The sequence below is a fragment of the Euleptes europaea genome, chromosome 15 (assembly GCF_029931775.1).
Source record: "Euleptes europaea isolate rEulEur1 chromosome 15, rEulEur1.hap1, whole genome shotgun sequence".
In the NCBI taxonomy this organism is placed as follows: Eukaryota; Metazoa; Chordata; class Lepidosauria; order Squamata; family Sphaerodactylidae; genus Euleptes; species Euleptes europaea.
The window spans coordinates 13,704,793-13,727,803 of NC_079326.1; the positions used below are offsets into that span (position 1 = coordinate 13,704,793).

The 23,011-nt window shown below is 45.6% G+C and overlaps 1 protein-coding gene across 1 annotated transcript in view; it reads right to left on the reverse strand.

Annotated features, from left to right (window-relative positions):
- The window catches only part of LOC130487655 (protein HEG homolog 1-like), a 71,782-nt gene extending 49,109 nt beyond the window's left edge, over nt 1-22,673 (reverse strand). The window contains exon 1 of the mRNA XM_056861155.1: nt 22,400-22,673. Within this exon, the coding sequence (XP_056717133.1) occupies nt 22,400-22,673 (274 nt within the window). The remainder of the gene's footprint in view (nt 1-22,399) is intronic.
- Nucleotides 22,674-23,011: the final 338 nt, after the last annotated feature.

Genomic DNA, 23,011 nt, shown 5'->3' on the forward strand with positions numbered 1-23,011 from the left:
GGCAGGAGGTGCTGAAACTGCACACTTCCTCTTGGTCTTCTAAGGCCATTTATGCATGGTTGTTGTCTCGCAGTCACCCCGCCGACTGCTTTGGGGTTTTGATTTGATTATGCTTGCATTTTCTGACTGTCAGAGGTCACCTCACTCCCCCCTTGCGTTTCTGCATGTTTTGCCCACATTTTCAGGATTTGTGTTTAGCCAGCATCCAGAAAACGCAGGGGAAACGCACAGGGAGAGCAAGGCGATATCTGATGGTCAGAAAATGCATGCATAATCAAAAAGCCCTGAAGTAGTTGGCGGGGTGACCAAGAGGAAACAGCCATGCATAAATGGCCTAAGTATCATCTCACAATACTATTTAAAGGCTATCAGTATTACCCAATCCAGAATCAACTCCTTATGTGTTTATTCTGCTTTACTCCAAGCTCTCCAATTTGGCTCATCAATTGGTGATAGAGCAATTTTGTGTCACCTGTCTCTGCTTTTTTTCCCTCCAGCCCACATTAACTCTCAGCATTTTAAAACATTTCACTAGGCTTTATCAACACAAGCCAATGGAGAAATAGTTTCTCTTGTGCGTTTAGAACAACAGCCACCCAACACCTACCCCCATTGCCAGATTCCATGTGAACCCTTTGTTTCTGAGCCATGGGATGCCGTGGGCTCAGAAAGCAATCGAGGACTATAACAGGGGTGGGTGAGTGGAAACGGCTTTTGTGAGGCAGACCTGTTTTGTCACCATTTCAATGCTTGCTCAGATCTGATGGCAGCGCAGTTGGAGTCTGTCAGACGGCTCGGAAAGGAAGTTGACTGGCAAGACTCCATCGGCGCAGAGTTGCTAGGTCACTGGAACAATAAAAAAAGGCAAGAAAAAAAACATCCTGGCTGCAAAAGAGACCAGCCGAGAGTGTAAAGGGGCAGGTGGAGGGGAGACGCAATAAAACTGCTGCTGCTGCTCCACAGGAATGCAGAGAACAGGCTGAATGGAATGGCATACCCTTTCAGGCCTGAGTGATCAGGACACTGCTTGGCAGGGACCCTGCTGGGCCAGTTTACACCACGTCGGATTGGCATGACTGTAAGGAAATACACACCGACTAGTATGTCCTTAGCCTTTAGAATAGTCCTCCGGATGGGCAGCAATGGAAACCAGACTGCTTTCTGTATAAGAAGGCTTCGTGATCCTCTGAGCACTAAACGTGTCGTGGTAAACTAGAGTTCAGATACGCTGCTAGACAGTAATCAGGAAACATCTTCATTCTTACATTATCTGTGATCCACAGGAAAGCTGCCATTTAACAGGAACAGAACAGAACAATAACACGGAGCAAATTCTTGTGAGTGGTAAGAGGATCAGCCAAGCCATGTGCCAAGATTCTGGCATTTTAGGGTGCAGATTTGTGTATTTCGCAATTTTGCTTCCAGCACCAAGCCTTATACTGAGAGTTGAATATGATTACTGCATGGCAACATAGGCTACTTCCACACAGGGATTTCCCCCCTCACAGAAAGCGGAAGCCCCTGGATACAGGGAGATTATCCACACAATATCACTCATTCTGAGCACAACCCAAAACACCTGGTTTTCTCCCGTTGCTTGGGGGCAGGCCATCCCAAGTCCACCTGGCTATCAGCTGCTGCAGGCATCTGGTGGCCCTGATGGGCATGCCGGGGCTCATTGGCCACCTGGGTTAACCTGGGGGCTATGGGCAGAGGACAAACGGGTTTGACCCTTCTACTTCCGTCCTGCCTTTCAGCTTACTGGCTAGGCAGACGGCACATGTGCAGAGGTCAGGAGCAGCTGTGATGCTGCATGGGAGGTGGGGCTGGTCAGCTGAGCCCCCAGGCAAGTGTATCACAGAGGCTGGGAGAGGCCCACCCTGCTACGGAAGTGCTACCTCCTGGGTAGGGTCACTGGCGGCTGCGAGGTTTGTGCCACTTGTGGGGAGGTATTTAAAGAGGAGGGGAGCTGGTCCATGACGACATGGCAGACCTTCACTCCTAAGCTACAAGGAGGAAGGCAAAGGAGATGAGGGGGAACAGGGAGTACGCTGAAACCCCCTCCGCTTTTACCTCAATGGGTACAAGCAGCAGGGAAAGTGAGGCCCCACCCTCAATGCTTGAGAGGGGTTTAAAGGGGGAACTGCTTGGTGGTTGATGGTGGATCATCCAGCAGGATACTCCCTCCCATAGTCATTACCACATTATAGTAGAAAACTACTAGGAGCCTTTCTGGGTCCCAGGAAGTGATGCCATTATCAGAATATTTGCAGATGCTTTACAGAGATTGCCCAGCATACCGCTTACTGCCCTGGCTATGTCTTCTGTTCCAGACAGCTGCTCTAACCATGCATTTACCCTGCTCAAGTATTAAGTGTTTGCATGCAGGGTACAGTTGCTCCACATCAACAAACCTTCCACAGATGTGGAAATTCATGGGCAAAAAGAGCAGATCCAAGCTCCACCGCTACACACACAGGTCAGCACTGACTGTAACTGCACACAGGCAACCTGACTACACATGCAGATTAGCAGTGCTGCAACATGCATCTGCATCCAGATGCAGACAGCCTCACTTGGACAGTGAGAGTGGAGGTGTGCTTCCCCAGCCATATTTCCTCAGAGGTCACCATCTACAGTCTCTCTCTGGACGCTGCCTGTCTCACACCACATCTTGTTAATGCGTCATCATTTTTGGTTTGGGGCCAATGTGTATACAGTAATATTCCAAAGAACAGATCACTTGTGCGTTATCTAGCACAGCATCTGGTATTTTCAACTTTCTCATTAAATTAAATTTTTTGTGAAGCTTATCCAAAGAATCAACTCATGTGGTTCTTTGAAAAGACCAAACAGTACATGACTTTGATGCTTCAAATCAATTTCTCACCATTGGGAAAAAAAGAGGAGGAGACAGTGTACACTCTCCCTATGAACACTGATCATATTTTTAAAGGAGCAAAACAGTATTTTGACCCAATTTCCCCTGAAGAGACGGGCTCTCATTCCTGAAATCACCTCCAAAAGGGACAAATGCCTTCAGCTCTGCCCAAATGCCACATTAAAGACCCTCTTCCTTAGCTAGGGAATGTAAGGAAAATGTTGTTTTCTCATGTCATGCTGCTTAGCTTTGGAGTTGGCAAAGGAATTTCTGTCTACTCCGAAGCCCAGGACATTCGGAGAAATTCTACCTCCCTTCTTCCACTCAGGGCCAGAGTATTTCATGTTGTGCTGCAGAGGTTTGAAGCCAGCAGAACTGGCTGTGCTTGCTCCAAAGCCCAGCATGATATGAACAGGCCCTTATCCCTCTCTTCCAAGATCCCTGGCATGCACAAATGACTTCTTTGGAAGGAAAAGATCAGTGGCAACTAAAAATTATGGCTTGGCTACAGGTAATTGCTAGTAAGCCAGCCCAAAGTTTCTGGGATCCTGTTCATCCATGTATTGTCTCTGCATCAAGCCACAAAAGCAGAATCAAGCCAAGTGCCACTACAGCAGACACTGGAAAATTGTTTCCTCTGCTTCATGGGCACATTACGGACACACACACACACACACACACACACACACACGGGAAATCTCTATTCTGCCCTCTACCTCCCCAGCTTGTAGTTCATTGTGTTGTTAGAGCCTGGTCCCACAGAAGTCAGTGGCAGGCTCCTACTGACTCCAGAAAATCTGGCATTTCTTCAAGAAAGTTAAAAGCAGAGCTAAGAAGATCCTAATCCTATACTTTAAACCCCAATAATATCCCCTTAATATGCAGCTGAATTGATAATTGCAAAAGCACAGACTCTGGAGGACAGTCAGTGGCTCCTCGCTCCTTACAATCCTCCTGTGATCCCATTTGGTCTTACTTACAGAACTATAGAGTTGGAAGGGACCACCAGGGTCATCTAGTCCAACCCTTGCACAATGCAGGAAATTCACAACTACCTCCCCCCCACACCCCCAGTGACCCCTATTCCATGCACAGAAGATGGCCAACATGCCCTCCCTCTCATGATCTGACTAAGGTCACAGAATCAGCATTGCTGACAAATGGCCATCTAACCTTAAAAACCTCCAGGGAAGGGGAGCTTACCACCTCCCGAGGAAGCCTGTTCCACTGAGGAACCGCTCTGTTAGAAAATTCTTCCTAATGTCTAGATCACTGGTTCCCAACCGGGGGTCCGCGGACCCCCAGGGGTCCGTGAGAACTAAATTAAGGTCCACGAAACAAAGTTATAAACCCATAATAAATTAATATTTTCAATTAAAAGTTCTTTATTATAAAAATATATTCAAATATTATTCTAAGTTTAATGTTTAACTAACAGTTATGATTAAAGTTTATTTTCAAATTCTCTGAATTTTTATTTTGAACCTTGGGGTCCCTGCACCGAACAAAAAAGTCCTTGTGGTCCCTGGTAAAAAAAAGGTTGGGAACCACTGGTCTAGATGGAAACTCTTTTGATTTAACTTCAACCCATCTTCATGTGGGATGCTCCTCATGGGCCATCTTCATGTGGGACACTCCAGTCACCACCATCAGGGGAGGTCTGCAGAACAATGGAATTCTGTGTGGGCCTGACATTGGTTTCAAAAGCAGTAAGCAGGCCCAGAGCTAAGTTATACAGGCTTAGCTGGAATTTTTTGCTCTAAGAAATTTGAAGTCACAAATACCTGAAGAGCATCTGTCCCCACAACTCTCTTGGGGATTTCATGGGTTGGTTCCTCATTCAATTTTAACAGACCAAGAGGTCACAAGAGACTTGCACACACTTTAGGAGCGTTACACAGAGTCATAACAAAATTTGATTTTGCTGACTGATTAATGACTTTCATGTCATTGCTTAAATAAATTGTTGAGTGTCTTGCAGAGCGGTCTCAAGTAGAAAGGTAGAGTGTAAATATTTCAAAGAAGCATAGTGATTGGCACTATCATCTCTGGAAAATATCTGAAGGTCTCCTAAGCCAATATCCTGCGTGAAAGAAGAATGGCTAGAGTACTGTTAATACATTGCAAGCAAGGATGCACAAGATTCACAGAGAAGGGAAATCCCATCTGCTCCTCCCTGCTCCACTCATAAATTTCTTCCTTCTTTCCCCACCCCATTAGTGGTTTTTTACTTTTGCTGCCCCTCACCATTTTCACCTCCTTTTTTCCACGCACTCGCTGCATTTTGCTCCCTTACCCCCTCACTAATTTTTGCTCCCCATTCTTCCAACACTTTTCTTCCCCTTGCCTCTTTTTTATTCCTTTTTATACTTCATCGCTTTTTATTCCACCTTCCCTCTGCTTTTTGCTCCCTTTTCTGCCTTGCCTCCCATTTTTGCTTCCTTCACACCTTCCCATTCAATGCCTTCAGTGCCTTTCCAGGCCAAAAGCCTCCATTGTGGTGTGGGGTTGCTAGGCAACACACAAGTCAACTGTGATCTTGTGAGGTTTCGTAAGACCTTGGTCAGTGTTCTCTATTTTGGGGGGATTTTAATTCCCTCACAACTTCTTTTCTTTTTGTATTCTGCAAAATGGGGTACTGCTCCAAGTGTATAGGAAAATCCCTCTTCTCTGTACATGGCACCATTGTGCAGATTTATTGATCCACATTCAGGAGCCAGGTTCAGAATTATTCATATCGATTTAAACTGTCATGATTGCAACAATCCTTTTTTTCCCCAAACAGAAAGAAATTTTATATGACAGAAATAAAGTTATAACAAAATATAACAGCAATGGTGGCAAGTCTACACAGATATTTATCTATACATATCCAAATATCTAAAAATATGTCCATGTACAATTGTCACCTATGTGCCATACACTCAAATGTTGATAAGGTTGTAAGGTCTTCAATCCATTGGATTAATGGAGGTGGGCATTTATCTCTCTAATGTAATGTACGTCAGCAATAGAAAAGACACTGACTTGACAGCGTGCGCGCACACACACACAAAGGCACAAGTCGTCCGTTTTCATTGACCATTAGTTAGTCTCTAGGAGACAAGCAAATAGGTTAAAATTACATAAGCATCCTCAAAGATCAATGAATATCCTAATACAAAATTGATATGAGTAATTCCTCCCAAAAAGACTGAACAACTAGACAAGCCCAGAGCATACGTTTCAGAGACGCATACTGCGATTGCCCCCATGTCACCTCTGGTAAGGTCTGCAACTTCTCACTACATTGGTACAGCAGACTATGGCTGTTACCGCCCTTTGTATTCCCAACGATGTATTAAGAGTTTGAAAACGTTATAAAAAATACTGTTCGCGCTTTGTTTGGCCCCTTTAGCTGTGAAGACGTCTTCCAACCATTTATTAGCCGTGGCATCCCAAAACCCTTTTAAAGCGATGTTTTTTAGAACATTTTCAAACTCTTAATACATCGCTGGGAATGCAAAGTGCGGTAACCCCCTATGTGTCCACACACCACAACAGGGAGTACAAATTTCTGATAGACTTCTAAGACCTAGCATATCACTTTTGAGAAATTAAGCGTGCAGTTGGAAGCATACTCTATGATCCTCATGTTAGGACCAAACTAAATGTTGCATCCCAGCTGCATGTAATGTGAGCGCAAAAGCAGTTGGCCAGAGGAAGGGAACCTTATTCATTTAAAAAGGTAAAGGTCCCCTGTGCAAGCACCGGGTCATTGCTGACCCATGGGGTGACGTCACATCCCGACGTTTCCTAGGCAGACTTTGTTTGCGGGGTGGTTTGCCAGTGCCTTCCCCAGTCATCTTCCCTTTCCCCCCAGCAAGCTGGGTCCTCATTTGACCGACCTCGGAAGGATGGAAGGCTGAGTCAACCTTGAGCCGGCTACCAGAAACCGACTTCCATCGGGATCAAACTCAGGTCGTGAGCAGAGCTTGGACTGCAGTGCTGCAGCTTACCACTCTGCGCCACGGGGCTCCTTCTTATTAATTTAGTACATTTTTATCTTGCCCTTCCTCCCAGAAGCTCAGGGCAGTACACATCAATCTCTACTCCATTTTACTCTCTGATAGGTAGGTCCGAGTGTGTGTGTGTGTGTGAGAGAGAGAGAGACACCGTCTCAAGGTTTCCCAACAAGCTTCATGCTAATTTGAACCTGATAAAGCAGTATCCCAATTTCTGCATGGATGTTCCTTTAGTTTTTGCTTCGTTTTTTGTTTGTTTCTCCCCCAGTTTCTTTCCGGTTCTTTCGAATTCACTTTTACCCAGATATTTTTCGAGAAGCCCTTTTTGAGTTGCTTTTCCCATCGTGCGTAAAGTTTCTGTGGGTTTTCTTCGTCTCACCCATTTCCACTCACCTCCAGCCCCCTTTTTGATGACTCAACTGCCCTCGTCGTCAAAGCACTCCCTCCTCTCTCCCCCAGCCATAAAGAGGAGCAATTTGATTTTTTAAAAGGCACTAAATATCGATATATCAATAAACCATTGTATTGATAATTCTTCGGAATTCCAAGCTTTCTTTCTTTCTTTCTTTTTTCACAGTAAGCCTCTAATGCAGAGGGGTGTCAAACTCATTTGTTACGAGGGCTGGATATGACATAAATGGTCGGGCCAGACCATGTGTACCATAAAATTTAATGCCAGGTACTGGAGATACAAACTTTATAGAGGACACAGACAACGCCAATTGATTATATTATTTTTTACTTCTTTTTTTGCTTAAAATATAAACATGCTTAACACAATAACACTGTTACAGTATTTTCCTTTATTTGACAGTTTTTGATCATTGACACCTGAGGACTGGGGAGGGGGTGGCTGCCTCTGCTGGCTTGCGGGCCAGATAAGAGCTTTCAAGGGGGCAAATCTGGCCCACGGGCCTTATGTTTGACACCCCCTTCCCTCATGGAGATATGCCTTTTTCTTTATATCTCTACAAGGGAAGAGGATAAACTTGCTTTTTTTTTAATGAAAGCTGGGAATTCAGAGAATCTCGACCTCTCATTACAATGGTATGTCAATATATCAATATTTTAGTGCCTTTTATTTAAAAAATGCAGCCATTATATTGATATTTCAATATAAGCATGTGTAAAATAATTACAAGGGGATGCTATAAGACCAACTTTTTTGTAAATCCTGGTTATTTAAGGCATGTGTGGAAGACAATAAACTGACTCCACAACTGTTAAAATGCCGGGGGGGGGGGACGCACAGGGTTTTTTCATTGGTTTTTGTCCCATACTGCTTCAGTTTATTTCTGCATGCATTTTTATGCACAATTTCTGCATGCATTTTTATGTCATGTGCAGAAGAAAATAAACTGACTCCACAACTGGAAGAATGCAGACAGAGGGTAGACATGAAGAATTGTGCCCAAACCGATTCCAGTGCTTGTGAATCGACTACCAAGAAAACCGGGAGTAAGTCAAGTGTGTGAAACAGCCCCTGGCCTGACACTTTATCTGCTATACGTGTTGAGGGAGAATCAGTCGTTGGGTTACCATTTCAAGCAGCTGCAGTTTTATGTGGCACTTTCTGGACCCAGAAATATATCAGGATTGGGCAACATGCATAATGTTCACAGGGCAAGTTTAGTTAAATAGGACACACAGAGAGGCATGTAGTACGTGGGGATCTATAGAAAATTACAATGAGATTTTGTAGTACTTGTTCTTTTGAATCAGCTAGGGAAGCATCATTAAATCCACTAAAAGGCCGTTAACTTGGTGATATCCCTAATAAAAGTGATCTCAGCATGAAATAGCTGCATGGTGTCATTGTTAAATGCTTGCTTTTTCAGCATGGCTGCAACCCACAAACCAACAAAAACAAGATTATACTCGTTTTTCCTAACCCTGCCTCATTTAATTCCATAGGTCTCACTTGGTTTGTAGGGAGGGTTGACAGTATCCAGCTGGTGGCTGGAGATCTCCTGGAATTAAAACTGGTATCCGGGTTATAGAGATCAGTTCCTCTAGAGGAAAATAGCTGCTTTAGAAGGTGGACTCTATGGCACTATACCCCACTAGATCCCTCCCTGCCCCAAACCCTGCCCTCTCCAGGCTCCACCCCCAAAATCTCCAGGAATTTCCCAACCCAGACCTGGCAACCCTCTTCATAGATCAGTGCCTTGATTTAACTGGTATAAGAAATGTACCACCTAGCACTCAATCAAGCCCATGCGGTGTTTCTCACTTCCACATACTGCAGTGCTGTGAGAGCCTCTCTTTCATCCAAGCTACAATCTGCTTATTTTCACCGTCTTCCTCCAGACGGCAGCCCCTTTCCCACTGCCTGTAAAAAAGAGGAACTGTCGCTCAAGTCTCTGCCAGTCACATCCTTCCAGGACATTGTCTCAGAAGGGTGTAGTTGCATTGGCGTGAACTTCACATGGACCTCAACACCCTATCATTTGCACCTTTCCCCCCTGACATGAGCCATCCTGACATCTGGCACAAAGTGTGGGGGGGAGACTCCAAACCTTAGGAAGTCTTTTCCTTTGCTAATCAAAGCCCAATAATCCCTGTTTCAAATGTTAGCTAAAAGCCATAAGGCAAGGAAGAAGGTGGTAGATAGCGGAGGGTTAAATATTCCCCATGACTTAACATCTGCTGCATTCGTCTCCATAAAAGCCACAAGTCGTTTTGGCCACAACACGGGTATGAGATTATGGGACATGAGTAGGTTTCTGATCTGCCAAGGCTCTTTTCCCAACAAGCTGCTTTGTGCTGTCGTCCTGACTGCTCTTGGCTCTGCCAGAAGTCCCTTTGCCAACCCTGCATGACATCCAGGCACGCTCTTGTCCTTTCAAATGTCCTCTGCTCTTCAGCGAAGTCCCAAGTTCTTCTACCGGTTCTATAGGAGCTGCTTATCTATTTTAAAATTAAGCATTTCCTTTAAAAAATTATAGGCCCTTTTTGTTGTTCTGTATCCTCCCATATGTTATGGCGCCTTCACTCTCACCATATTGTCTTTGGAGAAAAAAATGTGTGTGGTCAGGATCTTACTTGGATTATCCATATACTATTTGTTTGTTTATTACTTTAAAATTTCTATGCTGTCTTTCCTCCCAAATAGGATCCCCAAAGTGGCAAACATCAAAACATTTAAACATTAAAACAGCATTTAAAATGACATATAAAATAATTCAATAAAACATCTACACACATAACACCAAAACCAGAGAGGAGGGTAATTTTGGGGGTATGCCAAACAAAAAAAAAATATTGTTGAAGGCTTTCACGGTCAGAGTTCACTGAGAGACACTGTCCTTCAGTGTTACTCCTCTGAAGATGCCTGCCACAGCTGCTGGCGAAATGTCAGGAAAGAAAATACCAAGACCATGGTCACACAGCCCGGATAACCTACAAGAACCGAAAAACAAAAAAAGTCTTCACCTGCTGGTGGAAGCCAATAATAGTGGGAGACAGACGAATCTCCCTGGGGAGCAATTTCCCAAGTTTTGGTACACCATGCTCGAGAAGGCTGTTTCTTAGGTTACCACACCTCTAACCTCGGATGGCAGAGGCATTCAAAGCAGGGCCTCCAAAGATGACAACAATGGATGGGTAGGTTTATATAGGAGGAGGTAGTCCTTGAGGTATGCTGGCCCCAAGCCATATGGGGCATTCAAGGTAAATACCTTGAATGGAGCCCCAAAGCAAGTTGGGAGCCAATGTAGATATAACAAGACTGGAGTAATATGGTCCCTGTGACCCACCCCAGTCAACCATCTGGCTACAGAATTCTGCACCAACTGAAGTTTCCAGAGTCTTCAAGGTAAGCCCCATGTAGAGTGCATTGCAATAATCCAATCTAGATGTTACAAGGGCATGCACTACAGGTGTGAGGTTGATTTTACACCAAGTGTGCTTGTCACACATATCAAACAGTAAGGAAGGAATGTGTGTGTTAAGTGCCATCAAGTCGCTTCCGACTCATGGCGACCCTATGAATGAAAGTCCTCCAAAATGTCCTATCTTTGACAGCCTTGCTCTGATCTTGCAAATTGAAGGCTGTGGCTTCCTTTATTGAGTCAATCCATCTCTTGTTGGGTCTTCCTCTTTTCCTGTTGCCCTCAACTTTTCCTAGCATGACTGTCTTTTCCAGTGACTCTTGTCGTCTCATGACGTGACCAAAACGAAGGAATAGTAGCCACCTATAACCACTCTTTCTTCCCCTTTTCCCAAATCTTTTAGGATAATGCCAGCAAACAAATCAACAGAATCTATTTGTTTATATACACAATACTCAAACAATTAAAATTGCATTATACTAAAAGTGCCTTGTGAATGTCAAAACACACATTCTAGACCCTGCTGTACTGCAGCTTTATCTATTCATAAAATCAGTCTGTGAAACAGATTAATGCATTTTGATCCCCTGCCTCCAGCTGCAGCTTGTACACATCAAATCACTTTCTATAAACGGAGCATACTTGAAGATCCTCTTTAATTCCAATATAGCAGCCAATTTGCTTCGAAGTCTCCAGGAAAAGCCCTTCACCGTATTTACATTTTCATGCTTCAGTTCTGGGCAATACAATTTGGCATGGAATCACATCAGTCCAAAAGCTCACAATCATGGTTTGTTGTGCACCAATTACATCCAGCTAAGCTCATTCACAGAAAGCAATAGTAGTTATGTCTCTTATATGGCTGGTTTTCCTAAAATGATAAAAGAGATAAGGGAAAGAGCCCCCCCACACACACCACCACCAGTATAATTATTCAGGTGCTCTGAATCACATACATTCATTGAAACAAGAAAAGGGACTCTTACTTTGCAAGATCCCTATCATGAAAAGAATCCCAACACAGTCATCATTCTGGGTTCTTTCATCTAAAGTGATATTGTATAGTCTTGGGTACGTAATATTCTCTTCTCAATAGCGAATAAGGCCAGAGGATAACCAACATGCAACCCAATATAAATTTATGGGTTGTTCCGCCGGTTACAAATCTTCAGATCTGAAGGCTGATTATTTTCTTTAATAAAAGTCAAACATTGTGAGCCCTGTCTTTGAAATATACTTAAATACAAGTCAATAGGCATGAAAGGGTATCCTTTTCATTGCTGTCATTCCACTACAAGACGTGTTCAGTTAAAAAGAAAGGGCTCCGTCCAGTTCCATTCATCTCTTTACGAGTTTACATTTACCTATTTCTCTCCATGATTATTCGGAGCTAAGATCACATTACAGCTTTAAGACCTAGTGCTTAAAGGAGCCTTTATTTTTTGTTATCTGCTGGTCCTGCACTAGATAAACATTGGTAATATCCTGAAGAGCACTGAAATCCAGCATCAAGCCCTGTAACACGAATTAGAACCAAAGACAGATAAATGGGGGTATTAAGCACTAACTAAATTTTCATACCATCTTTTACAACTTGTACCAATGGCAAAAGGTTTTTGCATGTGAGAAACTTTAAAACTTCTAGATACAAACTGTCCAGATTGAACATCAAAAATGTGATAAAATACGTTACTTCATTGAATTCTGAACTTTGAATTACCAATGAGGAAGGAAGTATGGGCCTCACTGAAGTCCCATTTTAGGTCTTGCTGGGTGTCTTTGACCAGCTCCTCTGAAAACTCTAAAATTTGAGGCAAATTCTTCAATTAGTCATATCACTTCAGGTTCTCCATTTCAAAATCAGGCCCGCTTCATATGGAATGAGTGTAACCCAACACATTTGCAATAACTACAAAAATTTATTATTTAAATGGTGCTTTGTACAACAAACTCTGCTTAGTCTACCAAGTAACAAATCCAGTTTATGTATACACTTCATTTGCCTGCTTCTTGCTTCTCCCATTACTCCCATCAGGGAGGCCATCTCTGTGACCAGGCAGCAGTGAAGGGCAGGGCTACATAACAGATGGCAGATAGTTATCTCCAGCAACAAGAGCCTTGCCAGGAGGGATAAGAATGGGGGTTGTTTTCTACTTCTTGACTTCTTTAGCACAAATGCACTCGGTCCCTTTTGGGCCTTCCGTCTATTTGTCTCTCTTCCGTTCCTTTTGCATTTTCTCAATTTATTTATTTATTACATTTCTACCCCGCTCTCCCCAACATTTCTTGTTGCTGCTCACATAAGTGCCTCCTCTTCTGCTCCTGGAAGTCACCCTTTAACTTTTAAGCCCCTCTTATCGCCTTATACTTGCTCATCATCTTGTGGGCTTCCTACTTCGTTGCTCAAGAACTACAAATTATCTTCATCCCAATGTATTCTGAGCTACACAGCCCTTCTTTAGGACAATACCATGCCCTCCCCCCGTGAAGGCTCCCAGCCACTGCTTCTCCTAGAGAATCACATTTGGATAATTTGCAATGCACTGTGCAATCACTGCCATCTCCTTGCTCGCATCTAGTTTGAGTGGCATCGTGCTTTTTTTTTTTGGCCTAGGCTAGTTTTCTTGCTTCCCTTCTTACTCCTATTTAGTACCTACTTTGCTGCCCATCTTACCTCCCCCAGCTCAAAAAGAATCACAGCTGCACTTGGCTGGCTCCAAATGCGATTGCTCGGATGACTGCAGCCCTCACAAACTTCCACCCTAATAATGAAGACCAGTGAGAGCAGCATCAGGATGTCAAAGGTCTGCCCACAACCTGCAGAAGCTCTATCATGGTAACGATCTTGCATCTCATTTGCAAAAAGGCTCTTTTACTCTTCTGTTCTTATTTCTGAACCCTCAAGTGCTGTTGCTGGCATTTCAGAAGCCTGGGTCTGGAGACAAAATTACAGCCAAACAAGCAAAAGCTATTTTAACAGCTCTGCATGTTGAAGTTTTTTAGAACTTCCTTTACCCAAGGGAGCTGCATTCTTCCACGATTATATTATTACTTGGGCCGACTGCCTCAGCAACATAGCCTCTCATTTCCCTTTTGGGTGGGAAAGTTTTTTTCTTCTTGTTCATGGACTCTAATTATGAGTTCAGCCCGAAGGGTGGATGCTAATGTTTCGAGCAACCCCAACCAAGCACTTGCTGGCTATGCCTCGTGTGAAACAGCAGGGCAATGGAGAGCGATGAACTCTTCGCCCATACATTCCCAGGCAGCTCATTTTCCCACAGATATCTCTCTGGATTTCTGTACCTTCTCCTAAAGAGACCCATTAACAACTCACTTCTATAAGCCTCAAACTCCTAAGACTTGCATTCATTGAACTACTCGCCACTGATGCTATCTACTTATAAAATTACTGTTCAAAAAGCGCAGTTCTCTCTTCCTCTGGCCTCTGCGTGCACCATACCACAAGGCCACCCAAGATACTATCTTTCTTTCCATACTATACAGGCATAGCAACATTCACCGGAAGTACTTGTATCTTTCTATAACCCTAGATGCAGTTAATTCACAGTGGGTAGCCGTGTTAGTCTGTTTGCAGTAGTCAAAAAGGGCAAGAGTCCAGTAGCACCTTAAAGACTAACAAAAATATTTTCTGGTAGGGTATGAGCTTTTGTGAGCCACAGCTCACTTCTTCAGATGCAGTGTTCACAAAGGTGCTTAAAAACTAGCGGAGAGATAGAAGCTAGAGTTTCAGTGCCATCATGAGTCACAAGTAGCGACAGTGGCAAGGAGGATTATGGGCCCTGGGGGCTCCTCACAACTTAGAAACAACCCTGAGCAGGTATATGGACACTGTTCTCTCTCTCCCCCCTTTCTCTTCACTGGAACCCAATGAACACTAAACTTTAAATCAGGGATGGGAAACCTCAGGCCCGGGGGCCGCATACGGCCGCCGAGGACATTTTTTGTGGCCCTCGGGAGCTCCAAAGCCCTGCTGCAGAGGCGGGGCACAGGGTGGCCCTCCCCGAGGGTCTTCCTGGGGCCGCGGCTTACAGGGCCGCTGCGGCGCCCTTTGGACCTCCTCTCGGCGACTGTCGGCTGTTGGTCGGCGAGAGGAGAGGGGGAGGAACGCGTCCCCCAAGGCTGCCCCCTACAGCCGCGGCGTGCAGGAACGCTGCAGCACATTGTAAGCCCCTCTCTCTGCCTGTCGGCTGTTGAGCAGCGAGGGGGAGGGAAGAGGCCGGCGGCTCCTGGTGGCAGAGCATGCATGCGGGAGTAGATCGGGCTTCGGGGGGGGGGGGCTCTGGGGGGGAGGGTATGGAGACTGGGGCCTGGTTGCGTGGGGCTCCATGTGCCACTGTGTGTGTGTGGGCGAGGGAGGCGGGGAGGCTGGGGCCCGGTTGCACGGGGCTGGCATGTGCAGGTGTGTGTGTGTGTGTGTCTGGGAAGGCTTTTCTCTCTTTTCTTCCTCTTTTTCTGTCACTCTTTCTCCTTTCTCTCCCTCTCTTTCTCCCTCTTTTTCTGTCTCTTTCTTTGTCTCCCTCCGTCCTTTTCTTTCTTTCCCTCCGTCCTTTTCTTTCTTTCTCCCCCTCTCTCTTTCTCCCTCCCTCCCTTTTCCTCTTTCTCTGTTTTCCTTCCTCCCTTCCTCCCTTGCCGATCGACTGTGGCGCTCCCACACCGACTGTGGCGCACCCCCTGGCGCCTCGTTTGCTGGGGCTCACCGCTGGCTGCCCTCCCGCCTGGGAGGGGGGAGCAGGGGCGCCCTGCAGGCCTTCTCTGTATGGCCTCCCCTGGGGTTGCCAACCTCCAGGTGGTGGCTGGAGACCTGGCAACCCTAGCCTCTCTCCCTCCGGGAGATCTCCACCTGGTATGGCCCCTGAATGATGTCATAAATGTGCAAATGGCCCTTGGCAGGAAAAAGGTTCCCCACCCCTGCTTTAAATAGACAACATTGGACAGTTGTCTCCAGCTACACAGGGAGGAACAGCTAAACCATGCTTTGTTTCTTTTGCCTGGAGCGTGTTCTTACTTACTAGTCCAGTGGAAGCCCTGAAACGGATTAGCCTGCAAATCAGAGTCTTCTGGAATCCTGGTGAAGATCAAGGAAAGGATGAAAAGCTACAGACATGAGGTAATTTACTAGATAATTTCCTCAAGTTTCTAAGAAAGGAATCTTCAGTATATCAATTCATATTTTTATTATGTTGCTGCCAAAAGTTATGATTAATCTGTTTCTCTATAACCCAGAGGGCCTGCCATAGGGCAGTGAACTCGCAAGACTAAGCAATCTATAATATGTTTCAGAACAACCAACAAGAAACTGATATTGAGTGAGAGAGAGCTCATTTGGAATCTGAAGGGAGAGACCCACTGGGTTTCTGGAGAGTCCACCTGGGACACCTATGCTCAAGTTCCAGTTCAGCCACCAACATACTGGAAGACCAATCCAAGTTCCTAGCAGGGGCCCCTCCACTGATCCAATTACATCCCCTAATCCTGTCTTCTCCCACTGAAAGGAGGGGTAAACAATCTCAGACTCTGCTTGAGACCTCCTACATGTAAGTCTTAGGAAAATACAGGTTATAAACTTCAATAGGGAAGAAAATAAGGCCACACGGGCAAATAGGAAAGGGAAAAAAAGAAGGAACCAGATGCAAGGGAGAGCAGTTTATTTGACCTTTTCGATCCCAACGTGTTTCACAGTGAACTTCGTCAGGGGATCTCAATCAGAAACTTTTCTAATTCTCAGAGTTAGAGAAGTTTCTGACTGGGATCTACTGACACAGCTCACCATGAAATGAGTTGGGATCTAAAAGGTCAAATAAACTGCTCTCCCTTGCTCCTAGTTCCTTCTTTTTTCTCTCTCTTATAAATCATAATTAACAACCGCAAAGGGTGTTTCTGTAAGTAACAATAAAATAGCTACCCATACTTCATATTGAAAGTGATGTACCTGTACGAAACACCACTGCAGATTCCCCAAATGTCTTTCCTTGAGTTCTAACATAAAGAATAAAATCAGAATGTCAACTAAGTAACAAATAATTTTTTTCAATTTCAAGAAAAATAAGGTAGAAAGGCCCAGACAGATATTTACTGTGTCATCCTAAACAGTCAGTGGGCTTAGATTAGTGTAATTCTGCTTAAAATGGCACTGATGTATCTATATTCCTTTCATGGCTGATGGAATCTGTCCTCAAAACACCCCATATAAGATAGGAAATTCTTCATCATCCATCATAATCAAATAGAAATTGAGATAAAGAGCAAGTGCACAAAGTTTCCTAAGGTCACAAAAAGACACTGGAGATTGAAGGAAGGTCTTCTGAATCCCTGCCTAGCCTCTTATCATGTAGAATTTAATGTAGATGCTTTTAATGTAAATGCAATATTTACATTTTAATGTAAATGCAATATTTAATGTAATGCATCCTTTTAATGTAAATGCAATATTGCACACATTGTTTATAATTAAGCACTGAAGAGCTGTCACAACGGAGACCAGTGGTTCCCAAAGTTTTCGGGCCACCACACCCTTGGTTCCACAAACTCAACCCCAGCGCCCCCTACCCTATCCTACAAAAAGCATTATTCAAAATAGGGGTTTGCATGATGCATCACAGCCCATTCCTGAACTTTCAGCACCTCCTAAGAGGAGCGCCGTCACCACAAGGGCGCAGCTGCCCGCCCACTGCCTGCCTAGTGCATGCACTGCAGGCTAGCATGTAGTTGCTCGCCCTTCCTCATTGCCCATGCCGCACCTATAACAGGAGGCAGGTGAGCACGTGGTGACATTGTGGCCTCCCAATATACAAAACGAGTCAATACGTATAACCTATCCCTATCAAGGGTGAAACAGTAGTCAACAGATCAGACAAACATCATCAGCTGAATGCCAATGATCTGACCTTGGTGAAACTCTGTCTAATGTTCCACAACACCAAGAATTACCATGTGTAATTCACCAAGAAGCCCACCTTCTTGATTGCATCATGGTCTCATAGAATACCAAAGACAGGATGGAAAGATCTTTTGACTTGCTGGAGTCAGTGGCCACATACCGTATTTTTCGCTCCATAGGACGCATAAGATGCACCTAGTTTTTAGAGGAGGAAAACAAGAAAAAATCTTGTTTTCCTCCTCTAAAAACTTGTCTTATGGAGTGAATGCCGGCTGGGTGTGTGCGTGTCAGGACGGCGCGAGCCGGCGTTCCCCGCCTCGACGGCCAGCTGGGAGGCGGGCGGGGCCGCACAAAGCCGCACATGCATGTCGGGACGGCGCGAGCCGGCGTTTCCCGCCCCGACGGCCAGCTGGGAGGCGGGCGGGGCCGCACAGAGCCGCGTGTCGGGACGGCGCTAGCCAGCGTTCCCCGCCCGGACGGCCAGCTGGGAGGCGGACCGCACAGAGCCGGCTGGGCGCATGCGCGTCGGAACGGCGCGAGCCGGCTCTGTGCGCCCCGCCCGCATCCCAGCTGGCTGTCGGGGCGGGGATCGGCGGCTCGCGCCATCCCGACGCACGGCTCTGTGCAGCCCCGCCCGCCTCCCAGCTGGCCGTCGGGGCAGGGAACGCCGGCTCGCGCCTTCCCGACGCGCACACGCCCAGCCGGCATTCACTCCATAAGACGCACAGACATTTCCCCTCACGTTTGAGGAGGAAAAAAGTGCGTCTTATGGAGTGAAAAATACGGTATTTTATTTAGAAGCAGGCCCATCTGCCTTGCCTCATAACCCTAACCACATTTAAAACTTTTTTATTTTATTTTACAGATGTTAAACACAATTCATAGCATATCGCTGGGTGATTAACCCGTCCAAATGATCCAGAGTTGTGGCAGCAATGGCTGTTTAATTTGCTTAACTTTATGGTTTTAATTTGTAACTAGTTTCTCTTGGGGACTGCAGCACAAATATCAGGAAGTACTCTTCAACCTCTTTTAATATCATTCATGAACATAACCTACAAGTAATTACGTATAAGTAACCGCTCATAACTTTTGTTTAGAATTAAATTTTATCACCATATCTCCAGTTTTGAATTAAGCGCCACTTCCTCTCTTTGTTATATTCAAATAAATTAATACTCTGTGTACCTGACTAATATCTGATCAACCAATTGACTAAACATTTTGATTAGTTCAATGCACAACTCTAGATCCACCTTCAGGCTTGTTGCAAAGGTGAATGTAACAATGACAGTCAAGTATTCATTATATATAGCAGCCTTGGAATGTACTTGCTGAAGTTCAGCCCCCCGAACAGAGACAGTCTCCCCCACATTTGGCAAATCATCATCATCATAGTTTATTCTTCTAGATCAGTGATGGCGAACCTTTTAGAGACCGAGTGCCCAAACTGCAACCCAAAACCCACTTATTTATCGCAAAGTGCCAACACGGCAATTTAACCTGAATACTGAGGTTTTAGTTTAGAAAAAATAACACATACATTAACATCTAAAGAAAAACACAATAACAGAGCTTTCAATGATACAAACAACTTTTTATTGAAAAGTAAAAGTTTGTATTTGGCATGCTTTTGAACAATTAATGTTTGTTCAAAGCCCCTAAGCTGGGCGGTGGGGAGTCTAGGGAAGGGGGGGGCTTTGAACTGCTCCGCAGCGCGGAGCAGTTCAAAGGGCGGCGGGGAGTCCAGGGAAGGCAGACGCGACAGCTGCTCAGCTTACCCGCGCGTGCCCACAGAGAGGGCTCGGCGTGCCAAGTCCAGCACGCATCCCATAGGTTCGCCAACACGGTTCTAGATCGAGCAAGAGTAATCTGCATACAGAAGCAGACTTGTGAATCAAGCCTTGAATGCCTCAAAGGAGAACAGAGTGGTGTAGTGGTTAAGAGCGGTGGACTGTAATCTGGAAAATCGGGTTGGATTCCCCACTCCTACACATGAAGCCAGCTGGGTGACCTTGGGCTAGTCACAGTTCTCTCTGAACTCTCTCAGCCCCACCAACCTCACAAGGTGTCTGTTGTGGGGAGAGGAAGGGAAGGAGATTATAAACTGGTTTGATTCTCTTAAAAAGGTAGAGAAAGTCGGAATATAAAAACCAACTCTTCTTCTTCTTTATATTACCTGTACCTAGCATCCAGTGCTGCGTGGCTAGAGCTTATGGACAAATGATCAGTCAGCTTTGGTTGAATTCATCATCACCCAAGGACAAGGACCAATTCCAGCCTCAACTTTCTATCCACCCCCAGGTGGAGAAATGTGCCAGAATGCACAAGTCTTTAGTCAGCCCTCATTCTTGCACAGTGATGGTTTAGAGAAAAGGCCTAAGTAAAATCTGGGGTTGCCAAAGCATGGTCTGTGTGTGTATTAATTCCTCCCTCTCCTTCAAAGTTTAACATGCATTTGAGGGCCCTGCTAGCTTACTTTCCATGCATGAAAAGTAAACTGGTTACCATCACATATTCTACTGTATATCATTCCCATCCAGAGTCAATTCAAGTGAGTGGCCTTCCATCTTTATGTTGCCACGCTATATTTACAGCAATAACTGTGATGACAGAGGAAAGCTAGGAAATTATAGTTTCTACCAAAGTTACAGATACCCTGGACTGCCAAAAAAACAAATCAGTGGGTTATAGATCAAATCAAGCCTGAACTGACCCTAGAAGCTAAAATGACTAAACCGAGGCTGTTGTAGTTTGGAAATATTGTGAGAAGACAAGAGTCACTGGAAAAGACAATCATGCTTGGAAAAATTGAAGGCAGCAGGAAAAGAGGAAGACCCAACAAGAGATGGATTGACTCTATAAAGGAAGCCACGGCCCTCAATTTGCAAGATCTGAGCAAGGCTGTTAAGGATAAGACACTTTGGAGGAAACTGATTCATAGGGTCGCCATGAGTCGGAAACGACTTGACGGCACTTAACACACACACACACACCAAAGTGACTCCCCACCTCGAACATTCAAATCCCATTTCTAGACCTTTTATATACCCTTAGAAAGACACTACTGTTTGAAATCCAGTGGCTTCCTTTACCCTTCCAGAACTACAATCCTGTGGTGGACAAAGTTTATTTAGATGACCCAAAATACCATAGTATTCATAGACTACCAACATTCTGCAAGACATTCTACTCCCCCAGTTTTCACTGTGTTCTTCTGAGTTCTTGGGTCATCTACAGCTGAAATAAGAAGAGCTTGAGGGAGAGCTTCAGTAGCACACTTTATTATTCTTTTAAACCTACTTCTATTCACACTGATGGGATGACAACTGTTGATTGCTTACTATGGATTATTATTCCTAAATAGAAACCATTTTCCTATAGTCCAGTTTTAGGGAATTAATGAGAAGATAAAAGGACTGATTGCTTGTTTTTCAGTTACACTTACCAGGGGTATAAGCAGATTCTAATGTACATTAATCCAGAACTGAAAAAACACATGTGAAACTCATCCTGCCCCCCAAGAGCCGTGCAATTGGCTTGCCATGTTCAGGTGTCACAGAAGAAGCATGATCCCAAACTAAAATATTTGTTAACATTTATCTCCTTTCTATATGTGTGTACTGGGTATGTGCTAGCCTTATTATCATTAACACCTCTTTCTTTAAAAAGTGTTGAAAAGCTGCTATAAAATTGAAAAACAATACAGATATAAAAATATTTCACCGGTTAATAACAGATTCAGTATAACATTAATTATGAACTAAAACTGCTCTCCTTTTACTTGCTGCACAAGCTTTCATTCACTATACTGTAGTAACACAGGTCATAATGGGGGGGGACACCCAAAACAAGCACTAGTTTTGCAACATGGTGCACACTTACCAAATCAAGTGGCTCTAAGGATCTATTCCTTAGATCTCCTGCAACTTATCTTAGTGACAGTCTTCCATAAACTCTACTTAAGTTTTTCAACAAGCACCCTAAATTTAACCTCATCCACCCATAAGCAGCCCAAGTGTCTTAATTCTAATACTTTTAAAATTCTAGCTTACAGCATCTGGAAAGAACAATACTTATCAGACCATAACATTTAACTTCGGGAACAGTACAACACAGGTTTGTCTTTCAACCGATGCTTGTTTGGGACTTTTGATCCTAAGAAGCAGTCAATGGCCTGCTCCTTTGAACAGGGCAAGTTTGCATTGCGTGCATCCAGTCTCTGATCCTACACATCTCCTCCCCCCAGCTCCCCTCTCTCTTCTGGGGCTGCAAGGACATAATCCCAGGGTCTGACCTAGCTGCGAGCAGAGCAGCTGCTCAGGGCTACTTACTTAGCCCAAGAGCAGACAAGCGGTGCCTAAAGGCGGCTTCCACCCCCCAGCCCTTGAAATCCCCTAAAACCAGATCCCTTTTCATTTCAAAAGCTTTCGGTGCCTACAAAAGCCAGGAAGAATAAGAAAGGGCAGAACACGAGGAAGCAGAACAGGACAGGGTCCGATCGCGGTTGTTGGGCCGACCTATCTTCTCTCTCTTCTCCCCCCCCCAAAAAAAAAACCTGGAGGGTCACGGGGTTGGGGGGGTAGAGATGGACAGACGGGCAGAAGTCTGCTCCTGACCACCTCTAATCCGCAGGAATCCTCAACCCCAGACAGGATAAAATGTGCTGAACGGGAGGGGAGGGATAATGCAACCCCCCCCCCCGGGAGCAGCTGCTGTTGTGTCCAAGCGGCTTCCCCTCTCCCCCCTCTCCCCCCTCTCCCCTCCCCATCCTCTGGCTCACCCGGGCTGCCGCGGCGTCCTCCGGCTGCAGGACCCCAGACGCCGGCGGGTGGGGCGGGGGGCTCCCGGCTCGGCCCCTCCGAGGGGAGCAGGGAAGAGGCGGCGGCGAAGGGGGGCGTGGGGGCGGCAGACCCTCGCGGCCCCGCCGCGGCGACCCGGGATCTGCCGGCGGAGGAGGGCAGGGAGCCCCGAGGCCAAGAGCCCACCAGGAGCTGCAGCCCCACGAGCAGGAGGAGGCGGAGGTGATGGACCAGAGAAGGGCGCGTTGCTGGCATGATGCTCGGGGCTTCACATGCCCGGCGGTGGTGGTTAGGAGGCTGGTTATTGATGATGATGATGATAAAATAATAATAAAAATAATAAAGTCAGCACCAGGCTCAGTGGGCGGGAGGGAGGAAGAGGGGGGCCAGCTCAAAGGCCCCCGGCAGCCTCCGCTCTCAAAGTCCCCCGGGTCCATGGGGAGGCGCCTGGCTCGAGGGGCTGCATGGTCCAGAGCTGCAGCCCACCGACTGGCCCGACAGCCGCGTGCGGACCGCGCCGAGGAGCCCGAAACTAAAAGGCTCCGCCTCGAGGCTGACATCACCCTGCAACGCCGGACCCCCCCTCCCTTCCT